General features: G+C 47.2%; 2 protein-coding genes across 2 annotated transcripts in view; both read right to left on the bottom strand.

The window, feature by feature from the left end:
- Positions 1–4,366: 4,366 nt before the first annotated feature.
- Positions 4,367–10,007, bottom strand: LOC140724429 (NACHT, LRR and PYD domains-containing protein 3-like). The gene is made up of 5 exons (XM_073038877.1): positions 8,769–10,007; positions 5,898–5,984; positions 5,575–5,745; positions 5,253–5,420; positions 4,367–5,088 (listed from the first exon to the last, which is right to left on the bottom strand). The coding sequence occupies exons 1-5, from the start codon at positions 9,836–9,838 to the stop codon at positions 5,001–5,003; spliced, it is 1,584 nt and encodes a 527-aa protein (XP_072894978.1). The 5' UTR covers positions 9,839–10,007; the 3' UTR covers positions 4,367–5,000.
- Positions 10,008–10,083: 76 nt separating this feature from the next.
- Positions 10,084–24,053, bottom strand: part of LOC140724438 (uncharacterized) — a 37,123-nt gene continuing 23,153 nt past the window's right edge. Inside the window, exons 3-8 of the mRNA XM_073038885.1 lie at positions 23,286–23,377; positions 21,523–21,689; positions 18,712–18,883; positions 18,548–18,613; positions 10,202–10,533; positions 10,084–10,089 (exon numbers count right to left, since the gene is read on the bottom strand). Coding sequence (XP_072894986.1) covers positions 10,084–10,089; positions 10,202–10,533; positions 18,548–18,613; positions 18,712–18,883; positions 21,523–21,689; positions 23,286–23,295 — 753 coding nt within the window. The 5' untranslated portion in view covers positions 23,296–23,377. The remainder of the gene's footprint in view (positions 10,090–10,201; positions 10,534–18,547; positions 18,614–18,711; positions 18,884–21,522; positions 21,690–23,285; positions 23,378–24,053) is intronic.

Genomic DNA, 24,053 nt, shown 5'->3' with positions numbered 1-24,053 from the left:
CGTAATGTGTGATGGGAAGTGTGGACGGAGCTGCGCTCTATGTCTGACCCTGGAAGTATGTGATGAGACGGTGTGGAGGGACATTCATTTGTCTGATCCAGGGATTTTGTGATGGGATTATGTGGAGGGAGCTGCACTCTGCGTCCGAGCCGGGGAGTGTGTGATGGAATGGTGTGGAGTTAGCTTCACTCAGTATCTGACACCTCGAGTGTTTAATGGGAAGATGACGAGGGAGCATTATCTTCTGTCTGCTTCGTGAAGTGTGAGGTAGTGTGGTGCAGAGGGAGATTGTGTGAAAAGATACTGTGGAGGAAGCTTTACTCTATGTCTGACAATTGGAGTGATGGACATTGTGGAAGGAGCTTTGCTCTGTGTCTGCCCCTGAGAGTGAGTGATGGGACGGTGCTGAGGGAGCTTCGCTGTGTGTTTGACACTAGGAGTGTGTGATGGGATGGTATAGAGTGAGATTCACTCTGTGTCTGATCCCGGGTGCGTGTAATCAGACTGAGTGGAGGCAGCTTTATCCTGTGTCTGATCCGGGGAGTGTGAGGTAGGGTGGTGTGGAGGGGGATTCATTCAATATTTGACCCTGTGACTGTGTGGAGGGAGTTTCCTGGGACAGTCTGTCCCTGTGAGTGTGTAATCTGACGGTGTGGAGGGAATCTCACTCTGTGTCTGATACAGTAATTTAGTGATGGGACAGTGTGGAGGGAGGCTCGCTCTGTGTCTAACCGAGGAATTTTGTAATGCCACAGGCTGGAGTGCCATATTCTCAATGTCTGAGCGTATCATGGGATGGTGTGGAAGAATTCTTTGTGTCAGACCCTGTGACTATGGGATCCGAAAGCATGGAGGGAGTTTCACTCGTGTCTGATCAAGGGAATGTGTGATGGGACGGTGCGGAAAGAGCTTCACTCTGTGTCTGAACCTGGGGTGTTTGATGGAATGATACAGTTTCTGACCCGGGGTCGGTGTCGATGGAGTTCCTCTCTGTGTCTTAGTGGTTAGTGGGGGCAAGATGGAAGCGGAGGGAACTGCAGTGTGTTTCTGTCTCCGGGATTGTGTAATGTGATGAAGCCACCATGGTGGGCTTCACAGCTGAACAGGTGAGAAGACAGCTGAAACGTCTCCACCCAAGCAAGGCTACAGGCCCGGATGGTGTCAGCCCCAGGCTGCTCAAAGCCTTTGCCCCCGCCAGCTATGTGGAGTACTTCACCATGTCTTCAAACTGAGCCTGAGTCTCCAGAGGGTTCCTGTGATGTGGACGTCGTCTTGCCTCGTTCCTGTACTGAAGACGGCGCGTCCCAGTGGCTCCAATGACTACAGGCCGGTGGCATTGACCTCCCACATCATGAAGACCCTGGAGAGACTTGTTCCAGAGCAGCTCCGGCCTATGGTTAGGTCACATTTAGACCCCCTCCAGTTCGCCTACCAGCCCCGACTAGGGGTTGAGGATGCCATTGTCTACCTGCTGAACCGTGTCTACGCCCACCTGGACAAGCGGCCGAGCACTGTGAGGGTCATGTTTTCTGACTTCTCCAGTGCGTTCAACACCATCCGCCCTGCTCTGCTGTGCGAGAAGCTGACAGTGATGCGGGTGGATGCTTCCCTGGTGTCTTGGATTATTGATTACCTGACTGGCAGACCACAGTACGTGCGCTTGCAACACTGTGTGTCAGACAGAGTGGTCAGCAGCACTGGGGCTCCACAGGGGACTGTCCTGTCTCCCTTTCTCTTCACCATCTACACCTCGGACTTCAACTACTGCACAGAGTCTTGCCATCTTCAGAAGTTTTCTGATGACTCTGCCATAGTTGGATGCATCAACAAGGGAGATGAGGCTGAGTCCAGGGCTACGGTGGGAAACTTTGTCACATGGTGTGAGCAGAATCATCTGCAGCTTAATGTGAAAAAGACTAAGGAGCTGCTGGTGGACCTGAGGAGGGCTAAGGCACCGGTGACCCCTGTTTCCATCCAAGGGATCAGTGTGGACATAGTGGAGGATTACAAATACCTGGGGATACGAATTGACAATAAACTGGACTGGTTAAAGAACACTGAGGCTGTCTACAAGAAGGGTCAGAGTCGTCTCTATTTCCTGAGGATACTGCGGTCCTTTAACATCTGCCGGACGATGCTGGGGATGTTCTACGAGGCTGTGGTGACCAGTGCTATCATGTTTGCTGTTGTGTGCCGGGGCAGCAGGCTGAGGGTAGCAAACACCAACAGAATCAACAAACTCATTCGTACGGCCAGTGATGTTGTGGCCATCTTGGACAATGTCTCCCATCCACTCCATAATGTACTGGTTAGGCACAGGAGTACATTCAACCAGAGACTCATTCCACCGAGATGTAACACTGAGCGGCATAGGAAGTCATTCCTGCCTGTGGCCATCAAACTTTAGAACTCCTCCCTCGGAGTGTCAGACACCCTGAGCCAATAGGCTCTTCTTCTTCTTCTTCTTCTTCTTCTTCTTCTTCTTCTTCTTCTTCTTCTTCTTCTTCTTCTTCTTCTTCGTCGTATTATTATTATTATTATTATTATTATTATTACTTAATAATTTAATTATTTATGTTTTTTTAAATTGCTATATTTCTACACTACTCTTGGTCAGGTGCGGCTTTAACGAAACCCAATTTCCCTCGAAATCAATAAAGTATGTCTGTCTGTCTGTCAGATGGAGCTTCGCTCTGTGTTTTAACCAGGGTAGAGTGTGATGTTATGTTGCGGAGGAAGCTTCACTCTGTTTCTGACACTGGGAATGTTTGATGATTCTTTGTGGAGCGTTTGAACAAAGGAGTGACTGGTGGGAGACACGGAGGAGTCCGGGGAGTCTGTGATGGACGGTGCGGTGGGTGATTCTCTCAGTGTCTGACGCAGTGATGATGTGACGTAACGATGTGGAGGGAGCGTTACTGTATGTCTGATGAGGACTTTTGTCATGGTACGGCCAATGTCTGACCCTGGGAGTCTATCATCGAATGGCGTGGAGGGAATTCTCTATGTCTGACCCTGTGAGTATGATGATACTGTGTGGAGGGAGATTTATTTTGTGTATAATCCATGGATTCTAAGATGGGACAGTGTTGACGGAGATTCAGTCTGCGTCTGAATCGGGGTGTATGTGATGTGACGATCTGGAGGGAGCTTCACTGTGTCTGACACCGGGAGTGTGTGATGGGACGGTGTGGAGTGAGCTTCACTCTGTGTCTGTCCCCGGGGACGTGTGAAGGGACAGTGTGGAGGGAAATTCACTCTGCGTCTGACCCTGGGAATGTGTGATGGGACGGTGTGGAAGAAAATTCACTCCGTGTCTGACCCTGGGAGTGTGTGATGTGACGGTGTGGAGTGAGATTCACTCTGTGTCTGACCCCGGGAGTGTGTGATGGGACGGTGTGGAGGGAAATTCACTCCGTGTCTGACCCTGGGAATGTGTGACGTGACGGTGTGGAGGGAGATTCACTCTGCGTCTGACCCTGGGAATGTGTGATGGGACGGTGTGGAAGAAAATTCACTCCGTGTCTGACCCCGGGAGTGTGTGATGGGACGGTGTGGAGTGAGCTTCACTCTGTGTCTGTCCCCGGGGACGTGTGAAGGGACAGTGTGGAGGGAAATTCACTCCGTGTCTGACCCTGGGAGTGTGTGATGTGACGGTGTGGAGTGAGATTCACTCTGTGTCTGACCCCGGGAGTGTGTGATGGGACGGTGTGGAGGGAAATTCACTCCGTGTCTGACCCTGGGAATGTGTGATGTGACGGTGTGGAGGGAGATTCACTCTGCGTCTGACCCTGGGAATGTGTGATGTGACGGTGTGGAGGAAAATTCACTCCGTGTCTGACCCCGGGAGTGTGTGATGGGAGATTCACTCTGTGTCTGACCCCGGGAGTGTGTGATGGGACGGTGTTGAGGGAGATTCACTCCGTGTCTGACCCCGGGAGTGTGTGATGGGAGATTCACTCTGTGTCTGACCCCGGGAGTGTGTGATGGGAGATTCACTCTGTGTCTGACCCCGGGAGTGTGTGATGGGACGGTGTTGAGGGAGATTCACTCCGTGTCTGACCCCGGGAGTGTGTGATGGGACGGTGTGGAAGATGATTCACCCCGCGCTCAACGCCGGTATTCCATCCCCCATCCCTGTCGTGCTTGCGGCCTACGTAAAATTACATCTGACATTACAGTCGATTTTAACTGTCTGCGGGGGTAGTGTGGAGATGAGATCCTGAGCACCTAGACGCTGAGACGCTGCTGTACCAGTGTGAGGAGCTCAGAACCACCGAGGGCGGGGGGCAGCAGTAACCCCAGGTCACTGTTTCCCCTCTAATGACACTCGGGACCGACACCAAGACAGGATGTTACAGCGGTTTATTGATTTCATCATGACAAATCTAAATTAAACAATCTATGAGCTGCTGGTCTGCGTGAATAAATAAGCTGCTCCCGACTCTTTCACTGTCATGCACGATTAACTGATCAGCGACGAGTGAATAATCAGTCCCGTTTCTCACCGTCACTCTGCATCGGGGAACCGATGATTATAAAATCACACTTCAGGGCCGTGTCCGGGATCGCTGCAGATCCAGGGTCGCTGCCGAGGGATTTGTCAATTTAACATCATTATATCGGCCAGGCTGCCGAATGCACTGTCCTCAGCAAAGGGAGCAAAAGGATACTCTCCCGGGATAATCCCACCCCGGGACACCGGTGTCCCAGACTGAGCCCCTGCTCCTGGGCTCTTCCTGTCTGTGTAATTTCCCGGGGTCTCACGGGGGGAGTCTTGAAGACGCACATCCGGCGAAAGCTGTGCCGACGGACAATAGAAGAAAATAAGTCACTGCGGGAACGCTCCGAATGTCAGTCTGGAGCCAGTTCTGTTAGAACCGTTGGGAATTAATCCCGGAGCGCGTCCATTAAAGGGAAGGAGGGAGTTAAAGGGGAGGGCGGAGAATCGGCAAAGATGTCCCCATCCCGCGGGCGGGGATGTTCACACATTCAGATGTTCACACGATCACTGTCAGTCCGGGTCTGGGTTCCTGCAGAGATCTTAGGTCCTTCCTCCCGGTCTCACTGAACCGATTCACCGTCAGCCTGAAACAGATTGGAGAATAAAGATGAAATAAACAGATGACACAACAGTGTCAGTAACAGGGGACTGGGGTTAATGTTTCAACAACACTCACAGACAAATATCACCAGAAAACCGACGGATCCGCTGATATTTTATCACAGTGAACATTAACACAAACACTCACCCGATCAGCTCCAGACTCGGGAGGGTCAGTACGAGGCGGCGGAGAGCGGGGACAGATCGGTCTGTCAACGAGTTTAATTCCAGGTTCATCATCGTCAGTGATGGTTTTGTACTGAGAGCGGAGACGAGATCCTCGGCAGCAGAATCTGTGAGACCGACATCCCTCAGCCTGGAGATGAGAGAGAGTGAGGGTGAAGGACACAGAGAGATAGGAGACTGTACAAATCCCCAGTGTCCTCAGTAACACAATTACTGATCACATTAATGTTCAGTGTCAGACACCCAGTGACTGGAAACACAATCTCCCACAGTCTGGTACTTACCACAGTTTCTGTATTTTACACTCCGGGTGCCTCAGAGCCGCAGACACCAGTTTCACTCCTGAATCTCCCAGTTCATTACCACTCAGGTCCAGCTCCGTCAGTGATCGGTTTGTACTGAGAGCGGAGACGAGATCCTCGGCACCAGAATCTGTGAGACCGACATTGCCCAGCCTGGAGATGAGAGAGAGTGAGGTTGGACAGAAAGAGACAGGAGCCGGTATAAATCCCCAGTGTTTATCAGTAACTCAATTACTGATCACATTAATGTTCAGAATCAGACACCCAGTGACTGTAAGCACAATCTCCCACAGTCTGGTACTTACTCCATTTGCTGTATTTTACATTCCGAGTTCCTCAGAGCCGCAAAAACCAGTTTCACTCCTGAATCTCCCAGTTCATTCTCCCCAAGTCTAAACACAAACAGACAAATTGATGGGAAAGTGATTCAAACCGTGGGTCTGAGGGAATTTATCTCACTGATATTTCAGGGTGCATTAAACCCTTCAGTAAATCACTGATCGGAGTTCCCATCTCTGTTAATGTCCCTCACTGACCAGCTCCAGGTTTTTCACCGAAGGTCAGTAAGTTAGTCTGTCGTTGTGACACTGTAAACTCCACATATTCTGTCCCTTTCCCCGATGGTGAGGAAAATGTTCCTGAGATGCGAGAGGATCAGAAGGGGTAGGGTTGAAGGATGGGACGAAAGTCCCACAGTGAGAAAGATTTGTGAATGGGGAAATCTCAGTGGGAGACGGTGGAAAATGGCAGAAGAATTTAATAAGTACTTTAGATCTGTCTTCACTAGGGAAGACACAAGCAATCTCCCAGATGTATGGATGGACCAAGGACATAGGATAACAGAGAAAATGAAACAGATTGACATTAGGAAGGAAACGGTGATGAGTAGACTGATGGGACTGAAGGCTGACAAATCCCCAGGTCCAGATGGTCTGCATTCTAGGGTACTAAAGGAGGTGCACTTGGAAATTGCGGATGCATTGGTAATCATTTTCCAATGTTCCTTAGATTCAGGATCAGTTCCTGAGGATTGGAGAATGGCAAATGTTATCCCACTTTTTAAGAAAGGAGGGAGGGAGAAAAAAGAGAACTATCGACCTGTCAGCCTAATATCAGTAGTGGGGAAGATGCTAGAGTCCATTATTAAAGATGAAATAGTGGTATATCTAGATAGCAGTGATAGGATTGGGCCGAGCCAGCATGGATTTACCAAGGGTAAATCATGCTTGACTAATCTGTTGGAGTTTTTCGAGGATGTAACCAGGAAGTTAGACAAGGGAAATCCAGTGGATGTAGTGTACCTCGATTTTCAGAAGGCATTTGATAAGGTCCCACATAGGAGATTGGTGGGTAAAATCAAAGCTCATGGCATCGGGGGTAAGACATTGACATGGATAGAAAACTGGTTGGCAGACAGAAAGCAAAGGGTAACGGTGAATGGGTGTTTCTCGGAATGGCAGGTGGTGACTAGTGGGGTGCCACAGGGCTCGGTATTGGGACCACAGCTCTTTACGATTTACGTCAACGATTTAGATGAAGGCATTGAGAATAACATCAGTAAGTTTGCTGATGATACTAAGCTGGGTGGCAGTGTGACATGTGATGAGGTTGTTAGGAGAACTCAGGGTGACTTGGATAGGCTGGGTGAGTGGGCAGATACTTGGCAGATGACGTTTAATGCGAATAAGTGAGAGGTTATCCACTTTGGGAGTATGAACAGGAAGGCAGATTATTATCTGAATGGAGTAGAGTTAGGTAAGGGAGAAATACAAAGAGATCTAGGAGTCCTTGTTCATCAGTCACTGAAGGTGAATGAGCAAGTGCAGCAGGCAGTGAAGAAGGCTAATTGAATGTTGGCCTTTATTACAAAGGGAATTGAGTACAAGAGCAAGGAAATCCTCTTGCATTTGTACAGGGCCCTGGTGAGAACACACTTGGAGTATTGTGTACAGTTTTGGTCTCCGGGTTAAGGAAGGACATCCTGGCTATAGAGGAAGTGCAGCGTAGATTCACAAGGTTAATTCCTGGGATGTCTGGACTGTCTTACGCAGAGAGGTTAGAGAGACTGGGCTTGTACACGCTGGAATTAAGGAGATTGACAGGGGATCTGATTGCAACATATAAGATTATTAAGGGATTGGACAAGATAGAGGCAGAAACTATGTACCAGATGCTGGGAGAGTCCAGTAGCAGAGGGCATGGTTTGAGAAAAAGGGCTAGGTCTTTTAGGACAGAGTTAAGGAAAAACATTTTCTCACAGACAGTTGTGGGGGTCTGGAATGCGCTGCCTCAGAAGGCAGTGAAGACCAATTCTCTGGATGCTTTCAAGAAGGAGCTAGATAGGTATCTTATGGATAGGGGAATCAAGGGATATGGGGACAAGGCAGGAACCGGGTATTGATAGTGGATGATCAGCCATGATCTCAAAATGGCGGTGCAGGCTCGAGAGGCCGAATGGTCTACTTCTGCACCTATTGTCTATTGTCTTTTGAAAAGACCCGACCTGAAGAAAAGGGATAGGAAGACAGAACCTGCAGGAGGCAGGGGGATGGGGATGAGAGTTCCCACAGGAGAAGATAATCCCACAAGATGATTGGATGCAGAAATAGATTATACGGGAGGGGTGGGTCTGAACTGAGGCCCACAATCGGAAGAGGAGATGCACCCATGGGGTCTGTGTATCTAGTAGTGAGCACAGTCACACAGGTGGACTGATGGTGATTGTTACACTCGGGGTGGGGCAGGGGAGGACAATCTCACAATGGTATTTCTTTCCTTCTCACTGGGACAGTCTGCTGACGGTCTCTTGTCCCTCACCGGGAAGGGGGTGTGAATCTCTGACCCACCTGCTGTATTCAGTGTCGGTCTGGGTGTCAGTAACAGTGAGAAGGAACATTGTCAATGGACGTGTCACAGACAGCGAGAAACACGGCCATTCCTGTGATTTAAGACCATTAAACTAATGGCCGTTGTTCACTGATCTGATGAAGTCTCCAACATCCCTTCACAAGGAACCACAGAACCCTCCCGTCCTTGGGGAATTACTGACCGATCCCCTGGTCATTTGTCACAATTCTTCACAATCTGATTTACTAAAATTTCACCCAAACCCCTTTACATTGAAACAACACAATGGACCAGTTTCACAGTTCAGAGTGAGAGATAAATCAAGTTACCGCAACTCCTGGCACTTGTGCAGCCCGGGTCCCAGCCGCTGGATTCCTTCACACTGAATGTGGCAGTTCTCCAGGTTGAGGTGTTTTATTGTATCACAGAATCGGATGACATGAGACAGGACCGCGCAGTCAATCGGGGTCAGTGTCATTCCACTGAATGAAAGTGTTTCCACAGATCCCAGTGCGGCCTGAGCCAGTCCACGATTCTGAGACTCAAACAGGTAGTGCAATGTGTTCAGGAGGCTCCTTTTACCAGCTTCATTCGTGTTATCACTCTGGCGTTTAACCTCCTCATTCACCCAGTCAATCACCCGGCAGGTTGTTTCATGAGGAAATGGACCCAAAAACTCCTCCAGGCCCCGAGTTATCATTGGGGAGGAGAGACCAGCAACAAAACGGAGAAATACCTCAAATCGCCCATCTGTCGTGTTGTGGGCTTTAGTGAGAAATTTCAGGATATCCCCAGGGTGTGGATTCAAGAATTGTGCGACTGCAGCTACAAACTCTTGGATGGTGAGGTGTGGGAATGTGTACACCACGCTCCGGGCAGAATCCTCTCTCTCCAAAAGTTCCATCAGGAACCCGGACAGGAACTGGGAAGTCTGCAGATTGTAGTTGATCAAATCTCCACCTGTAAACACAATCTTCTTCTCGGACACTCCTCTGAAGGCCATCTGACCAACCCTGAGTAACACATCACGGGGGTTCTCAATCTCACGGCCGTGGTTTTTCAGGATGTTGTAAATATAGTAGGAGTACAGCTGGGTGATGGTCTTGGGAACTCGCTGTGGGTCCCTGACTCTTTGTGTGAAGAAGGGGCCCAGTGCCAGAGCGAGGATCCAGCAGTAGGAGGGGTTGTAGCTCATGGTGTACAGGATCTCGTTCTCCTGCACGTGTTTGAAAACTGCTGCCGCCACCGTCTGATCTTCAAAATACCTGATGAAATATTCCTTACGTTCCTCACCAACAAATCCCAGGATTTCAGCCCAGACACTAATGTCTGCCTCTTCCAATAAATGTAACGCAGTGGGGCGGGTGGTCACCAGCACTGAACACCCTGGGAGCAGCATGCCCTGGATTAAACTGTACACAATGTCAGACACTTCACACCACCACTCGGGATCTGGGCACTGGTGCTTGGGTTCTGTAACTCTCCGACTGTCAGCAAAATCAATTGTGTGCTTGAATTCATCCAAACCATCGAATATAAACAGCAATCCCTTTGGCTTCTTCCAGACCTTTCTCATTAAATTCCCAAAGTAAGGATACTGATCCAGAATCAGCTCCCTCAGGTTTATTCTGCAGTTAATGGAGTTTAAATCTCGGAATTTGAAACAGAAGACAAAATGGAATTGTTGGAATATTTTCCCTGTGGCCCAGTCATAAACAATCTTTTGTACCATTGTTGTTTTCCCGATTCCCGGGACTCCGGCCACTGCTGCTGAAAATCCCGAAGTCGATTGTGCGAAGAATCTTTTCATTTTGTCCCGAAAACTATGTGAGTAACTATTGTGAAACAGATGAGCAATGTGGATTTTCTCCAGTTCTTTGCAGAGATGTTTCTGTCTCCACTCCTCGTGGTCTTTGCCTCTTGCCAGCAGCTCATGTTCCACCAGTCTCCGATCTCGAACAGTAGAAATGACCGTGAGCTCAGCGTATCGATCAACCAGCTGGAAAACCTTCACCTTCTCCCTCATCAGGATCGTGTTCACTCTCAGTGTTTCAGTTTGTGCCCGCAGAGTCTCCTTGTGTTTCTGTTGAACATCTGAGGACGGAAGGAAATAGTTTGTCAAAGCCTGATCTGATGAATTGGAACACCCACTTATTTCCCCTGATTAAAAAAAAAACAACTTGTTAAGGACATTGTTTGGGTGAAATCGGGGAATCATAAGTAAGAGTGTCTGAAAGTGAACGACGGCCCAGAAACATTTCTGATCTGATTCAGATCCGCTGTTAAAGGCTCCACTCTCCCCTCTGTTGGTAGTTTGCAGATTCCCCGGTGTTCCAGCGAGCACCAAGTGCACACGTGATTCTGGAGAGGAGAGTGTTGTGTGGAGCGGGTGGTTTCACTGCTTTCACTGCTCAGCTTCTGCTGAACTGTGCAACCCCGCAGAGGGTAACAGTGGGGGGGGGGGGGGTGGAATGGGTAATTTACTTGATTTTATTTTTCTCATAACGAACCTGATGCTCTTGATAGCCCTTGGGTTTCAGCTGTCACTACTGAGCCTAGAGTTTCCTTTTCTAGGCTGAGCCAGTCACGGTGTAACACACACCTGCACTAGCCTACAGTCTCTTGTTCTCAGAGGAGCTGGTACATGAACACAGGCAATACATCCCCACCACACATCTATAGACTCCTCTGAATCGAGGGTGTGGTACATGAACTCAGGCAATACCCCCCCCCCCCACACCTCTGCCGCCTCCTCTTCTCCAGGGAACTTGTACATGAATTCAGGCAATTCGCTGATGTTGCCAGGAAGAGCAGGAAACTGAAAAGGATCACAGCAGTAACAGGGGATTCTATAGTCAGGGGGACAGGGAGGCGATTCTATGGACAAAACGGAGAAAAACGCTGAGACCTCCCAGGTGCAAATGTCCGAAATCATTCTGGACACATCCACAATAGGCTAAACAGGGAAGGTGAACAGCCGGAAGTCGTAGCACATATTCGTACCAATGACATAGAAAACAAAAGTCTGGAAAACAGTACATGGGGAGATAGGAGGGAAGCTGAGAAGCTGAATTTCAAACACAGTAATTTTGGGATTGCTGTCTGCTTCCGTGACAGTGCAGATAGGAATAGCATGAGGTGGCAGACAAATGGATGAAAAATTACAGCGGGGGCAGCGTATTCAGGCTTTGGATAATTGGGCAACCTCTGGGACAGGTGTGCCCTGTACAAAATGGACGTGTTGCACATATCTGAGGGGGTCAAATATTCCTGTGGGCAGATTTACTGGAGCTGTTGAGAATGTTTTACACTAACATGGCAGGGGATTGGGAACCAGGATGATAGAGCTCAGGATGCGCCAGCAGGTTGACAAGTAGATGATGGGTGTAACATGAATGTAAGGAAGGACAAGCTGGCGACTAGGTTCAAATGCAGAGAGAGCGAAGTGTTGAATTGTACCACAGAGACAAAATTCAAAAGGGTGCGGATGCAAAACTGAAGGTGTTGTATTTAATTGTACGTGGCATTCGGAACAAGGTGACGAGCTCTTGGTGCAATTATATTTAGAACAGTATGATGTTGTGGGCGTCACTGAGTCTTGGCTGAATGAAGGTCATAGCTGGGAACTAACATCAAAGGATATAATTTGTATCCAAAGGACAGGCAGGACCACATAGGTGGTGTGATTCTATTGGTTCGAGATGGAATTACATGTTTAGAGAGAGGTGACATAGGATCAGAGAATGTTGTATCTTTGTGGGTGAAGATAAGAAAATGCAAGGGTAAAAAAAGCGTAATAGGAATCATATATAGGCCTCCAAATAGAAGCCAAGAGGAGGGGTTGAGATTGCAAAGGGGGCTGGAAAAGGCATGTAATAAGAGTAATGACACAATTGTATTGGGGGACTTCAATATGCAAGGGATATAGGAAAATCAAGCATGCATAAGGTCTCGGATCGCAGGAGAGGCAATTTATTGAATGCCCACGAGATAGCTTTTACAGCAGATTGCGCTTGAGAGTATGCGGGGAGAGGCTATTTTAAATTGTGTGCCGTGTAATAACCCAGATCATAATAGGGAGCTAAATGCAAAGGCACCTTAGGTGAAATGATGAAATTCAAACTGCAGTTTGAGAGGAAGCAGCATAACTTACATGTACCAGAATCGCAATGGAATAAAGGTAATTACAGAGACATGAGAGAGGAGCTTTACCAGGTGCATTGGAGAGGATACTAGTGGTAATAACGGCAGAACAAAGATGGCTGAAGTTTCTGGGAATAAATTACAAGGTGCAGGATAGATATGGCCCACAGAGGAAGTTATTCTCAAACGGCAGGGGTAGGCAACAGTGATTGACAAAGGAGATTAAGGACCGCATTAAAAGCCAAGGAAAGGTCATATAAGGTAGCAAAAGTGGGTAGAAAGTTAGATGAATGGAAAGGTTTTAAAATCCAGCACAAGGCAACTAAAAAAGCTATGAGAAGGGAAAAGATGAATTATAGGGGCAGTCAAGCCAATAATATAAAGCAGGATAATAAACACTTTGTTTTCAATTATATAAAAAGTAAAAGGGAGATGAGAGTTGATATTGGAGCACCGAAAAGTGATGTTGGTGAGATAGCAATGGGGGACAATGAAATGGCAGATAAAGTTAATGGGTACTTTGCATATGTCTTCACTGTGGAAGACGCTTGCAGTGTGCAGTGGTCTGCGAGTGACAGGTAGTAGAAATGAGTGCCATTGCTATTACAAAAGAAAAAGTACTCGGCAAACTGAAAGGTCTTAAGTTGGTTAAGTCACCACGGCCAGATGGACTACATCCCAGGGACTTGAGAGAGGTTTGCTGGAGAGATAACGGATACATTGGTCATGATCCTTCAAAAATCAGTTGATTCTGGCATGGTCCCGGAGGACTGGAGGATTGCAAATATATCTGCACTCTTTAAGAAAGGAGGAAGGTAAAAGAAGGGAAATTATAGGCCAGTGAACCAAACTTCAGTGGTTAGGAAAGTGCTGGAGTCTCTTATTAAAGTTGATGTTTCGAGGTACTTGGACACTAATGACAAAATAAGTCAAAGTCAACATGGTTTCTGTAAAGAGAAATCATGCCTGAACAATTGGTTCTCCGAGGAAGTAAGACGCAGGGTCAACAAAGGAAAGGCAGTGGATGTGATTTACTTGGATTTTGAGAAGGTATTTGATTAGGTGCCACGTATTGGACTGCTGAACAAGATAAAATTCTTTGGCGTTACAGGAAAGATATTGGCATGGGTAGCGGAATGGCAGAAGGCAGCGAGTGGGAATAAAAGGGGCATTTTCTGGTTGGGTGTCTGAGACTACTGGTGTTCCGCAGGAGTCAGATTGTAGACAAATTGGAAGAATGGGTTAAAAAAAAGTTGCAGATGGAATACGGTGGTAGGAAATGCATGATAATGAATTTTGTTACAAGGAACAATCGTGCGGACCATTATGTAAATAGTAAGAGGGTTCAAACATTACAGGTACAGAGGGACCTAGGAGTCTTCCAGCAAGATTCCCAGACGGTTAATTTACAGGACGAGTCTGTAGTAAAGTAGGCAAATGAAACGTTGGCATTAATTTCAAGGGGAGTCGAATATAAAAGCAAGGAGATAACGCTGAGCCCTTATAAGTATGTAGTCAGGCAGCACGTGGAGTGTTGCCAACAGCTTTGGGATCATACCTCAGACAAGATGTGTTGTCATTGGACAGAGTCCAGAGAGAGTCACCAGGATGATTCTGGAAATGAAGGGGTTAACATATGAGGTGCGTTTTGGCAACTTTGGGCATCTACTCAATGGAATTTAGAAGAATGTGGGGGGATCTCTTTGAAATCTGCTGAATGCTGAAAGGACCAGATACGGTGGATGTGCAGAGGACGTGGGAGTATCCAGAACTGGAGGGCACAGCCTCAAAATTGAGGGGCGATCTTTTAGAACAGGTAAGGAGGAATATTTGAGTCATAGAGTGATGAATCACTGCCGTGGAGGCCGTGTCCATGGGTATATTTAAGGCAGGAGGTCCTGATTAGTCAGGGCATCAAAGAATGTGGAGAGAAGGGAGGTGTATGGAATTGAGCGGCCCCGGGTTCAGCCATGATGGAATGGCGGAGTGGACTCGATGGGCTGAATGGCCTAATTCTGTTCCCATGTCTTGTGCTCTGATGGGGGACTAACAGCAAATAACGGTTCCACTTTGGATCCGAGGTGTAAGGCTTTCCATGCTGGCGTTGGATGTTCCTATGGGAGAGGTTTGGCTACAGTTTTGACAGATCTCGGGATATTTGGCGCTAAGGAAAGGGAAATGCGGGGGCTTCTTCGGAAGTTTGAACAGGGCACGACTGCGCAAGCGCGTGAAGGATGGCCTCTGAGACAGCGGGACAGTTTAAAAAGCGATCAGATTAATGGAGTGGGGGACGGAGTAGTGGGAGACAGAGTTGGAAGGATTTGGCTCGAGAGGCTTCGGCGAGTAGAGGCTGAAGACGAGCTTGCTCCCAGTGAGGTAAGGCCGGGTATTCTCCTTTAATTAATCTAATTAGCTGAGAAGTAGGTAATGGAGGCAGCAGTTAGGGCAGTCGAGTGCTCCGTTTGCAGTATGTGGGAAGTCAGGGCGAGCACAATTGTCTCTGATGACTACACCTGTAAAAGGTGAATCCAGCTGCAGCTCCTGACAAAACGAGTTAAGGAGCTGGAGCTGGAGGAACTTCGGATCATTCGTGAGGCAGAGGCAAAAATAGACAGGAGCTTCAGGGGGAGAGACACCCCTAAAAGTCAGCAGACAGGTAGCTGGGTGACTGTCAGGAGAGGGAAGGGGAATAGGCAGGAAGAGCAGAGCACCCCTGCGGCCATTCCCATCAACAATAAGTATACCGTTTTGGATACTGTTGGTGGGGACGACCTACCGGGGACAAGTTGCAGTGGTTGCGTCTCTGGCACCGAGACTGGACCCTCAGCTCAGAAGGGAAGGAGGGAAAGGAGGAGATCAGTAGTGATAGGAGATTCGATAGTTAGGGGGACAGATAAGAGGTTCTGTGGGAGAGAGCGAGAATCCGATATGGTCTGTTGCCTCTCTGCTGCCAGGGTCCGCGATATCTCGGATCGAGTTCTCAGTATTCTGAAGAGGGAGGGTGAGTAGCCAAATGTCGTGGTCCAAGTAGGGACCAATGACGTGGATAGTAAGAAGGAGGAGGTCCTGCAAATAGAGATTAGGGATTGAGATGCAAAGTTGAAGGACAGGACTTCCAGGGTTACAGTCTCAGGGTTGCTACCCGTGCCACGTGCTATTGAGGCTAGAAATAGGAAGATAATGCAGCTAAATACGTGGCTAAGGAGTTGGTGCAGGAGGGAGAGCTTCATGTTTCTGGACAATAGGGCCTTGTTCCAGGGAAGGTGGGACCTGTTCTGACGGGACGGGTTGCACCTGAACTGGAAGGGGACTAGCATCATTGCGGGAAGGTTTGTTAGTGCTGCTCCGGGGGATTTGAACTAGATTTGCAAGGGGAGGGGAACCAGAGTGTTAGAGAAGATAGTGAGGTGGAGCAGGATAAAGGTCATGCGAGAACTGCAAGTATGGTGCATGGAGTAAAGCCAGATCTAAGATATAGAGAGGCTTTGAGGATAGAGAAGCAGAATAAAGGGTGTAAAGGTAGTAAGGTAGAATGACTAAAGTGTGTGTACTTCATTGCAAGAAGCATCAGGAACAAAGGTGGTGAACTGAGAGCTTGGATGCATACATGGAATTATGATGTAGTGGCCATTACAGAGACTTGGCTGGCACCAGAGCAGGAATGGATTCTCAATATTCTTGGACTTCAGTGCTTTAAAGGGGATGCGGTGGTATGGGAGGAGGGGTGGCTTTACTGCTCAGGGATGCTATTACAGCTGCAGAAAGGGTGAGTAGTGTAGCAGGATCCTCTTTTGAGTCAGTATGGATGGAAGTCAGGAACAGGAAGGGAGCAATTATATTGGGAGTAATATATAGGCCCCCTGGTCGCAGTAGAGCTTAAGAAGTGGCTGAGCAGAGCAAGAAGGGGGCATGATAAGGTCTTGGCGAATAGGGTAAAGGAAAACCCCAAGGCATTCTTCAATTATGTGAAGAACAAAAGGATGACAGGAGTGAAGTTTGGACCGATTAGAGATAAAAGTGGGAAGATGTGCCTGGAGGCTGTGGAAGTGAGCGAGTACCTCAGTGAATACTTCTCTTTGTTATTCACCAATGAGAGGGAACTTGATGACGGTGTGGACAAAATAAGTGAGGCTGATGTTCTGGAGCATGTTGATATTAAGGAAGAGGAGGTGTTGCAGGTGTTAAAATACATAAAGACGGTTAAGTCCCCGGGGCCTGACGAAATATTCCCCAGGTTGCTACACGAGGCGAGGGAAGAGATTGCTGAGCATCTGGCGAAGATCTTTATGTCCTCGTTGTCCACGGGAATGGTACCGGAGGATTGGAGGGAGGAGAACGTTGTCTCCTTGTTCAATGAAGGTAGTAGGGATAGTCCGGGTAATAAGGTGAGCCTTATGTCTGTGGTGGGAAAGCTGTTGGAAAGGATTCTTAGAGATAGGATCTCTGGGCATTTCGTGAATCATGGTCTGATCAGGGACAGTCAGCATGGCTTTGTGAAGGGCAGATCGTGTCTAACAAGCCTGATAAAGTTCATTGAGACGGTGACAAGGCATATAGATGAGGGTAGCACAGTGGACGTAATCTACGTGGATTTTATTAAGACATTTGACAAGGTTCCACACGGTAGGCTTATTCAGAAACTCAGAAGGCGTGAGATCCATTGAAGTTTGTCCAGGTGGATTCAGAATTGGCTTGCCTGCAGAAAGCGGAGGGTCGCGGTGGAGGGAGTACATTCGAGTTGGAGGGTTGTGACTAGTGGTGTCCCACAATGATTGGCTCTGGGACCTCTACTTTTCGTCATTTTTATTAAAGACCTGGATGTGGGGATAGAAGGGTGGGTTGGCAGGTTTGAGGACGACACAAAGGTCGGTAGTGTTGTGGATAATGTAGAGGATTGTTAGAGATTACAGAGAGACATTGATAGGATGCAGACGTGGGCTGAGAAGGGGCAGATGGAGTTCAACCCGGAGAAGTATGAGGTGGTACACTTTGGAAGGACAAACTCCAAGGCATAGTACAAACTAAATGGAAGGATACTTGGTAGTGTGGAGGAGCACTGGGATCTGGGGGTACACAGGTAAAGTTGCCCCACAGGTAAATAGCGTAGTTAAGAACGCTTATTGGGTGTTGGCGCTTTTATAAGTCAAGGGATAGTTTTTAAGAGTCGCGAGGTAATGATGCAGCTCTGGTTAGGCCACACTTCGAGTACTTTGTCCAGTTCTGGTCGCCTCACTATAGGAAGGATGTGGAAACATTGGAAAGTGTTCAGAGGAGATTTACCAGGATGCTGCCTGGTTTAGAGAGTATGGATTATGATCTGAGATTAAGGGAGCTAGGGCTTTACACTCTGGAGGGAAGGAGGATGAGAGGAGACATGACAGAGGTGTAAAAGTTATTAAGAGGAATAGATAGAGTGGACAGCCAGCGCCTCTTCCCCAGGGCACCACTGCTCAAAGCAAAAGGACATGGCTTTAAGGTAAAGGGTGGGAAGTTCAAGGGGGGTATTAGAGGAAGGTTTTTTAATCAGAGAATGGTTGGTGCGTAGAATGCACTGCCTGAGACAGTGGTGGAGGCAGATACACCAGTGAAATTTAAGAGACTACTGGACAGGCATTTGGAGGAATTTAAGGTGGGGGGTTACATGGGAGTCAGGGTTTAAGGGTCGATGGGTCACATTATGTGTCGATGGGTCTGACAGTGCTATCCTATTCTACGCTCTATGTTCTATGCTTCCTCTCTGACCGACGGGAATGTTTGTTTAGCAAACTCATAGATTTCTCCAGCAGCACAGCCGAGGACCCGGACGGTAAAACGTGTTCTGCAAAATGCAAGTGGTTACCTGTCCATCAGCCACAGCAACAAAGAGTGTCTTCCGAACTCTGACAGTCTCAAAACATGCCTCTAAAGACAGGTATTCAGGCTCTCAGAGCGAAATAAAACTTAGAGATGTCGTTCCATCGCTTACCTTTCAGACGCTTGGGCAGTTCAGATAAACCCCGCTCAGTGTCCATGTAGGCGAACTGGCCGTCACCTGTTCAAACAGATTAACCTGCATGAAGTCTGTTCTGTATAATCATGTAAATTCATCAGCATTTACATCTGTAACACACAGTGTATTGTTCACCGTACCACGTTCCCGTATTTCATTCAATATTCTGCTCAGCTTCGGTAAATGGTGATGTAGTTTCACAAAGGATTCCCACATCACTCTCCGGGCCCCGGAGCCCTTCTCCATCACCAGATCCAGGAGGAGTCTGGAAGCGCCCGCTCGGTTTCCCTTCTCTGCGAGCTCAGTCACGCTCTGTAATGAACAATGGGGAATATATTGAGGAGCGGAGGGATGGGTACAAATCTACCCTGAACATGGACTGACCCGGCACATTCTGCTCACCACAGATCACTAACAGCCATTGAAGTGTTCGTTGCAAGAAAGAGATTTTAAAAAAAGTTAGCGTGGTCAGTCATGACTTTCTGAACGCCACAGATTGCAGAGTACTTATCCATTTGGCAAGGTTTAAAATGAGCAGACATAGTGTGAGTGAGCCAGAGATAGAGTAGGTTATTGATGCTTTGTGTCAGAGAGGGTTCAGTGAGGAGAGGCGGAGGCTTGGGTAGATCTTGGGTAATATTTCCCTTCTCTGTTTCACTGTTAGAACAGTGGGAATGCCAGGCAGGATAGTGGGATGCTCTTCCTACTGGGTGCGACAAGACAGGGAGACCTCAAGTGTCCCTGACAACTGCACTTTCGGGAATTTCATCCAGCTGCAGCTTCTTACAGACTCTGCTGAGGAATTGGAGCTGGAGCTGGATAAACCCGGGATCACTCGGGAGGCTGAGAGGTTGACTGACAGACTTTACAGGGAGGAACCTATACCCAAGGCGCAGAACACAGCAAACTGTGTGACTGTCAGGAGGGGGAAGGGAACAGGCAGCCACTACAGGAAACTCCTTGTAACAGGTATACGGCTTTTTGTTTCGGGGTATGGTCTCGCAGAGGAAAGCCACGGTGATTATGCATCTAGCTCTGAGTTTGGCTTTGTGACTCGAAAGGGATGAGAATTGCTGATCTGCACTGACAGGGGGAGTTCAATGTCAGGAGAACAGACTGGAGATTCTATTTACGAGAATAGGAACTTTGGATGGTGTGTTGCCAAGGTCAGTGATATCTCGTATCGACTCTGAAACTTTCTTAAGGGCAGGATGAGCAGGTTTTGGTCCACGTTGGTACCATTGACAAGAGTAGGAAGTGTGATGAGATCCTGCAAAATGATACAGATCCAAAATTTCTTGAAAGTGTTATCGAAGGTAGATGGCGTTGTAAAGCTTTTTGGACATGGTGCTTCATAAATCAAAATATTGAATACAGAAGTTGTAATATTATGTCGAAGTTGATGTTGCAGAGGCTAATTTGAAGCAATGTGTACACCTACCTCCTGGAAGGATATCAATAAGATTGAACGAATGCAGAATAAAATACAGATTGTTACCAGGAGTTGAGGATCTGAGATATAGAGAAAGTGTGAATAGGCTAGGACATTATTCCATAGAGTGTAGGAGGACCATGAGAGATGTGACAGAGGTATACACGTTTATAAAAGGTATAGAGAGAGTTAGTGCGAAAATGCATTTATTACTGAGGTTGGGTGGGACTGGAATTAGAGATCATAGGGTAATGATGACAGGTGAAAGGCAATATGAGGGGCAACTTGTTCACTCAGAGGTTGCTGAAGAGCGTGGAACGTGCTGCCATCTTAATTAGTCGATGTACATTCGAGTTGATTATTTAAGATCAGTTTGGATAAGTTCATTCAATGGGGGAGTTTTGGACGTCTCCAGTCCGGGTTCAGATCAATGGGACTAAGCAGAAAATAGGTCGGTGTGGACTAGATGGGCAGAAGAGCCTGTTGCTGTACTGTAGGGTTTGATGACTATGACTAGGTGATACTATGGCCGGGTCACTGTTGCTTTTCGCCAGGGTAATCCCTGGTGAAGCGCAGCAGCTTCACCCTTCTCTGCCAGGCTCCGCGAGGGGTCCAGTGCCAGCCAACAGCTGGAATCTGGCAGTGAGGAGCAGCCAGCAAACTCAGGACTATTGTGCATGTGTGACAGACCAAAGCCGACTGGTGGTAATGTTGAGTAAGAAGTTTGGACTGAAATTGTCAGCTGCCTCACGTGGAATGTCGTGTTCAGTATGGTGTCTGGCTCTTCACTAATATTCATTCTGGGTGGCAATAGGTGAATGCACTCCAGTAGCACGAGGACCATTGGAAAGCTGTTTCTTTGTAATTCGCTGTTAGCTGTAGATGTTTGGAATATTTTCAGTGGCACTAACGTTGCACTTCCCATGTTAACAGTATATGCTGTGGTAATTACAAACTCAAATTGGAAGTCACAAGGAACAGAAGGTAACAGAAACATGAGGCATGTTGGGATATTGATCAAAATAAGAGTCAGCAGTTCAAATGAGAGACGAGTCAGTGTTGCCTGAGTTGAAAATAGGGTTGAAGGTAGACTGAGAATGAGCTGAGAAATATGTCACTATATATTTGATTTGTGGGAAACCTGTGGGTCATGAGAAGAACACAGATTGGTGAATGACCACTAAGGTCGAACACTGGGAACATGATGTGATGTCAGACTGAGTGGTGTAGAGTGGTTCTCTGTCCACTTGCAATGTCCGTCAAGTGTCACATCACTAAATTCACCTCTCAATCATTGCCTGTATCCTAATCTGTCTATAAATGAATGTGATCAGAAAACTGGAGAGAGGCTTGTATTGGTTAATAAAAGTTCCAGGTTTTCGCAGATGAAAACACTTTTCTTGATGTTGACCACAAGCACTACAGGATTTTCACTGCCCAGAGGTTTCGTTACACCGGTTCTGTTGGTCTGTGATTGATTCGGTAGAATCTACACTCAGTGTATGTCCATTCCACTTACGTGATACTCTGGCCCAGTGAAGTGATCCTCGCCCATTAACATGAAACCGACTCCCTCCACACCCTCCTCAATCGCCTGCTCCAGTCGCTCCATGTAGAATCTCGTCAACTGGAACAGTTGGTGATCCTCACAATTTGACAGGAAGGCGGAGATGGCGGAGTTCAGATCTGTAGTCGGTCATAGAACATAAAATAATAGATGTACCATGCGTTTGCAGACACAATGCCAATTTAAACCAATCCCATCTTCAGGAACATGATCAATATCCCTCCGTTCCCGGCCTGCTCATGAGTTCAAACGCCTCTCAGATGATGCTGAGTATCTGTTTCCAGTCCCTCCCTCTGCAGCTCATTCCAGACACCGATCACTCTCTGTGGAAAACATGCATCCTAAATCCCCTTTAAACTTTACCATCTAAACAAACCTGTTACCTCAGGTTTTTGTGGTGAAACTCTTCTGCACCCTTTATAGACCCTCCACATCATTCTCGATTTGTGCACAATACTGAAATTGTCTCTTAACCAACATGTATCCAGTTACAGTCTAACTTTAACAAATACCTCAACTCATTGTTAGCACACTACCATTTGTGTTGCCACCTTCAGGGAGCTGTGCATACCCATCACAAGACCCCACAGTACATCAATCTTATTATCAGTCCCAACATTCACTGTGCAGATTGCTCACGAATTTGACCTCTCAAAATGCAACTTCTCACATTTGCCTGAATTATCTGTACTTGGTGACTCTCTGTTCCTATTTCTAACTGGATGCTGAACGCTTTGACAACAGTCCCAAATTTATTCAACTCCTCCAACTCTGTAAATCAACGAATAAGTCCACCCAGTATATCATATGATTAACCTATTTGATTCACACACACGACGCATGGCGAAACAGTGATCCTTGCGGACACGACTGGTCACAGACCTTCAGCTAGAACAACGCTCCTCTAGTGCTGACTCTATTTTATGTACCCAAGACGACTTTGAAATCAATTTACAGATTCTCAGCCCGAAACGTTGAAGGTTATTTTTTCTCTGTAGGTGCTTCCTGACCTGCTGAGTTCCTCCAGCATTTTGTACGGTGCCCTCTCCACTTATTATCTTGTTTTACTTTAATCCTATTTGCCAAGGTCATTTCATTGCTTCAGTAGCCCCCGCCCCCCCACCCACCAGATTCCCTGTGTACAATTTCTCTTGTTAACTGTCTCCTGCACCCAGCCCGTCCTCCCTCAATATAACGTTCTTTAACTCGGCCACAGAAAACAAACACCGGGAACTCCCCTCACCGCCATTGTGCAACAACCCGTTAATCTGGGGAGAATTCACCATTGCCCTTCCAATCAGAAAACACCATCTGTTTCTCTCAATGGCTGTCGGAGGCATTTCCCACATCAGGGCGTACCAAATGCTGACGGAAATTCTATCCGTTCCCTCAACTGTTACATTGCCCGCTGTTGTATTCCTGTCTGAGTGTTACCCACTCCCACCTTATTCAGGAGCTCCTTCTCCTTTCACTCAGGTGAAGATTTGTGTGGTGAGGGGAACGATTCGATCATTCCCCTTGTTAGGTCCCTGCGCTGGAGATGGTGAATTGTTCCAGTGCTCAAAGTCGCTTTAACAGTTGGAACAATGACCCCGTTTGATGGTACTTTCTCTCTGCCCCTTTATCGCCCAAGTTTATCCCTCTGAATTATTGACGATTTGACTACACGTGTACCATGATGACAGATTTAATGAGAAAGAGCCCAGTGAACATACCTGTGTCCATTCTGACTCTGACTGACGTTGGTTGATTGTCGTCTATTTGACTGACGTCCGGGTGGAAGAAAGCCCCACCTGCTGGCAATGACCTGAATTACACAAATAAAAAAGTATGATTCAGTTCCTCTGTCCTTCAAATTTAAAACATTTTTGTAAGGTCACTGCTCACTCTCCTACATTCCAGGGAGTAAGTGGAGATTGGTACAAAGACCTCCAACTGAACACAAATTTCAAGAAAATAGCAAGGAAATATAAGGAAACTTACTTAAAGGAGCGATGCAGTGAAGCTGAAGAAGCCAACATAATTGAAAAAAAAGAAGAGATCTGTTGCAGAAGATTAGAGAAATCAAAGGAACATTTCATGTAAAATGAGCATAGGAGAAGACAAAGAAGGGAAGGACCTTACAGAAGCAAAGGAGAAAGGGAGTTGGCAGGAACACACAGAAGAATTGCAGAAAGATCCAACAGTGAAGACACCTACAATGACTCCCTCATCGATCTAGAGCCAGACATTCTGGAAAGTGAAGTCGAATGGGCGATAGAGAACATTGCCAATAATAAGGCTGCAGGATGTGACAGGATTTCAGTAAAATTGTTGAAAATTCTAAAAGGTGATGCTGTAAAAGTGTTGCATGCAATTTTCCAGCAGATCTGGGAAAATATAAACAATGACTTTTAGGCTGGATTAAGATCCGTTTTTATCCGAATACCCAAGAACGGAAATGTAAAGTATTGTTCAAATTACCGAAAGTTTTCACGTGCTAG

The sequence above is a fragment of the Hemitrygon akajei genome, unplaced genomic scaffold (assembly GCF_048418815.1).
Source record: "Hemitrygon akajei unplaced genomic scaffold, sHemAka1.3 Scf000216, whole genome shotgun sequence".
NCBI lineage: Eukaryota > Metazoa > Chordata > Chondrichthyes > Myliobatiformes > Dasyatidae > Hemitrygon > Hemitrygon akajei.
This window is presented reverse-complemented; position numbering and strand designations above follow the sequence as displayed.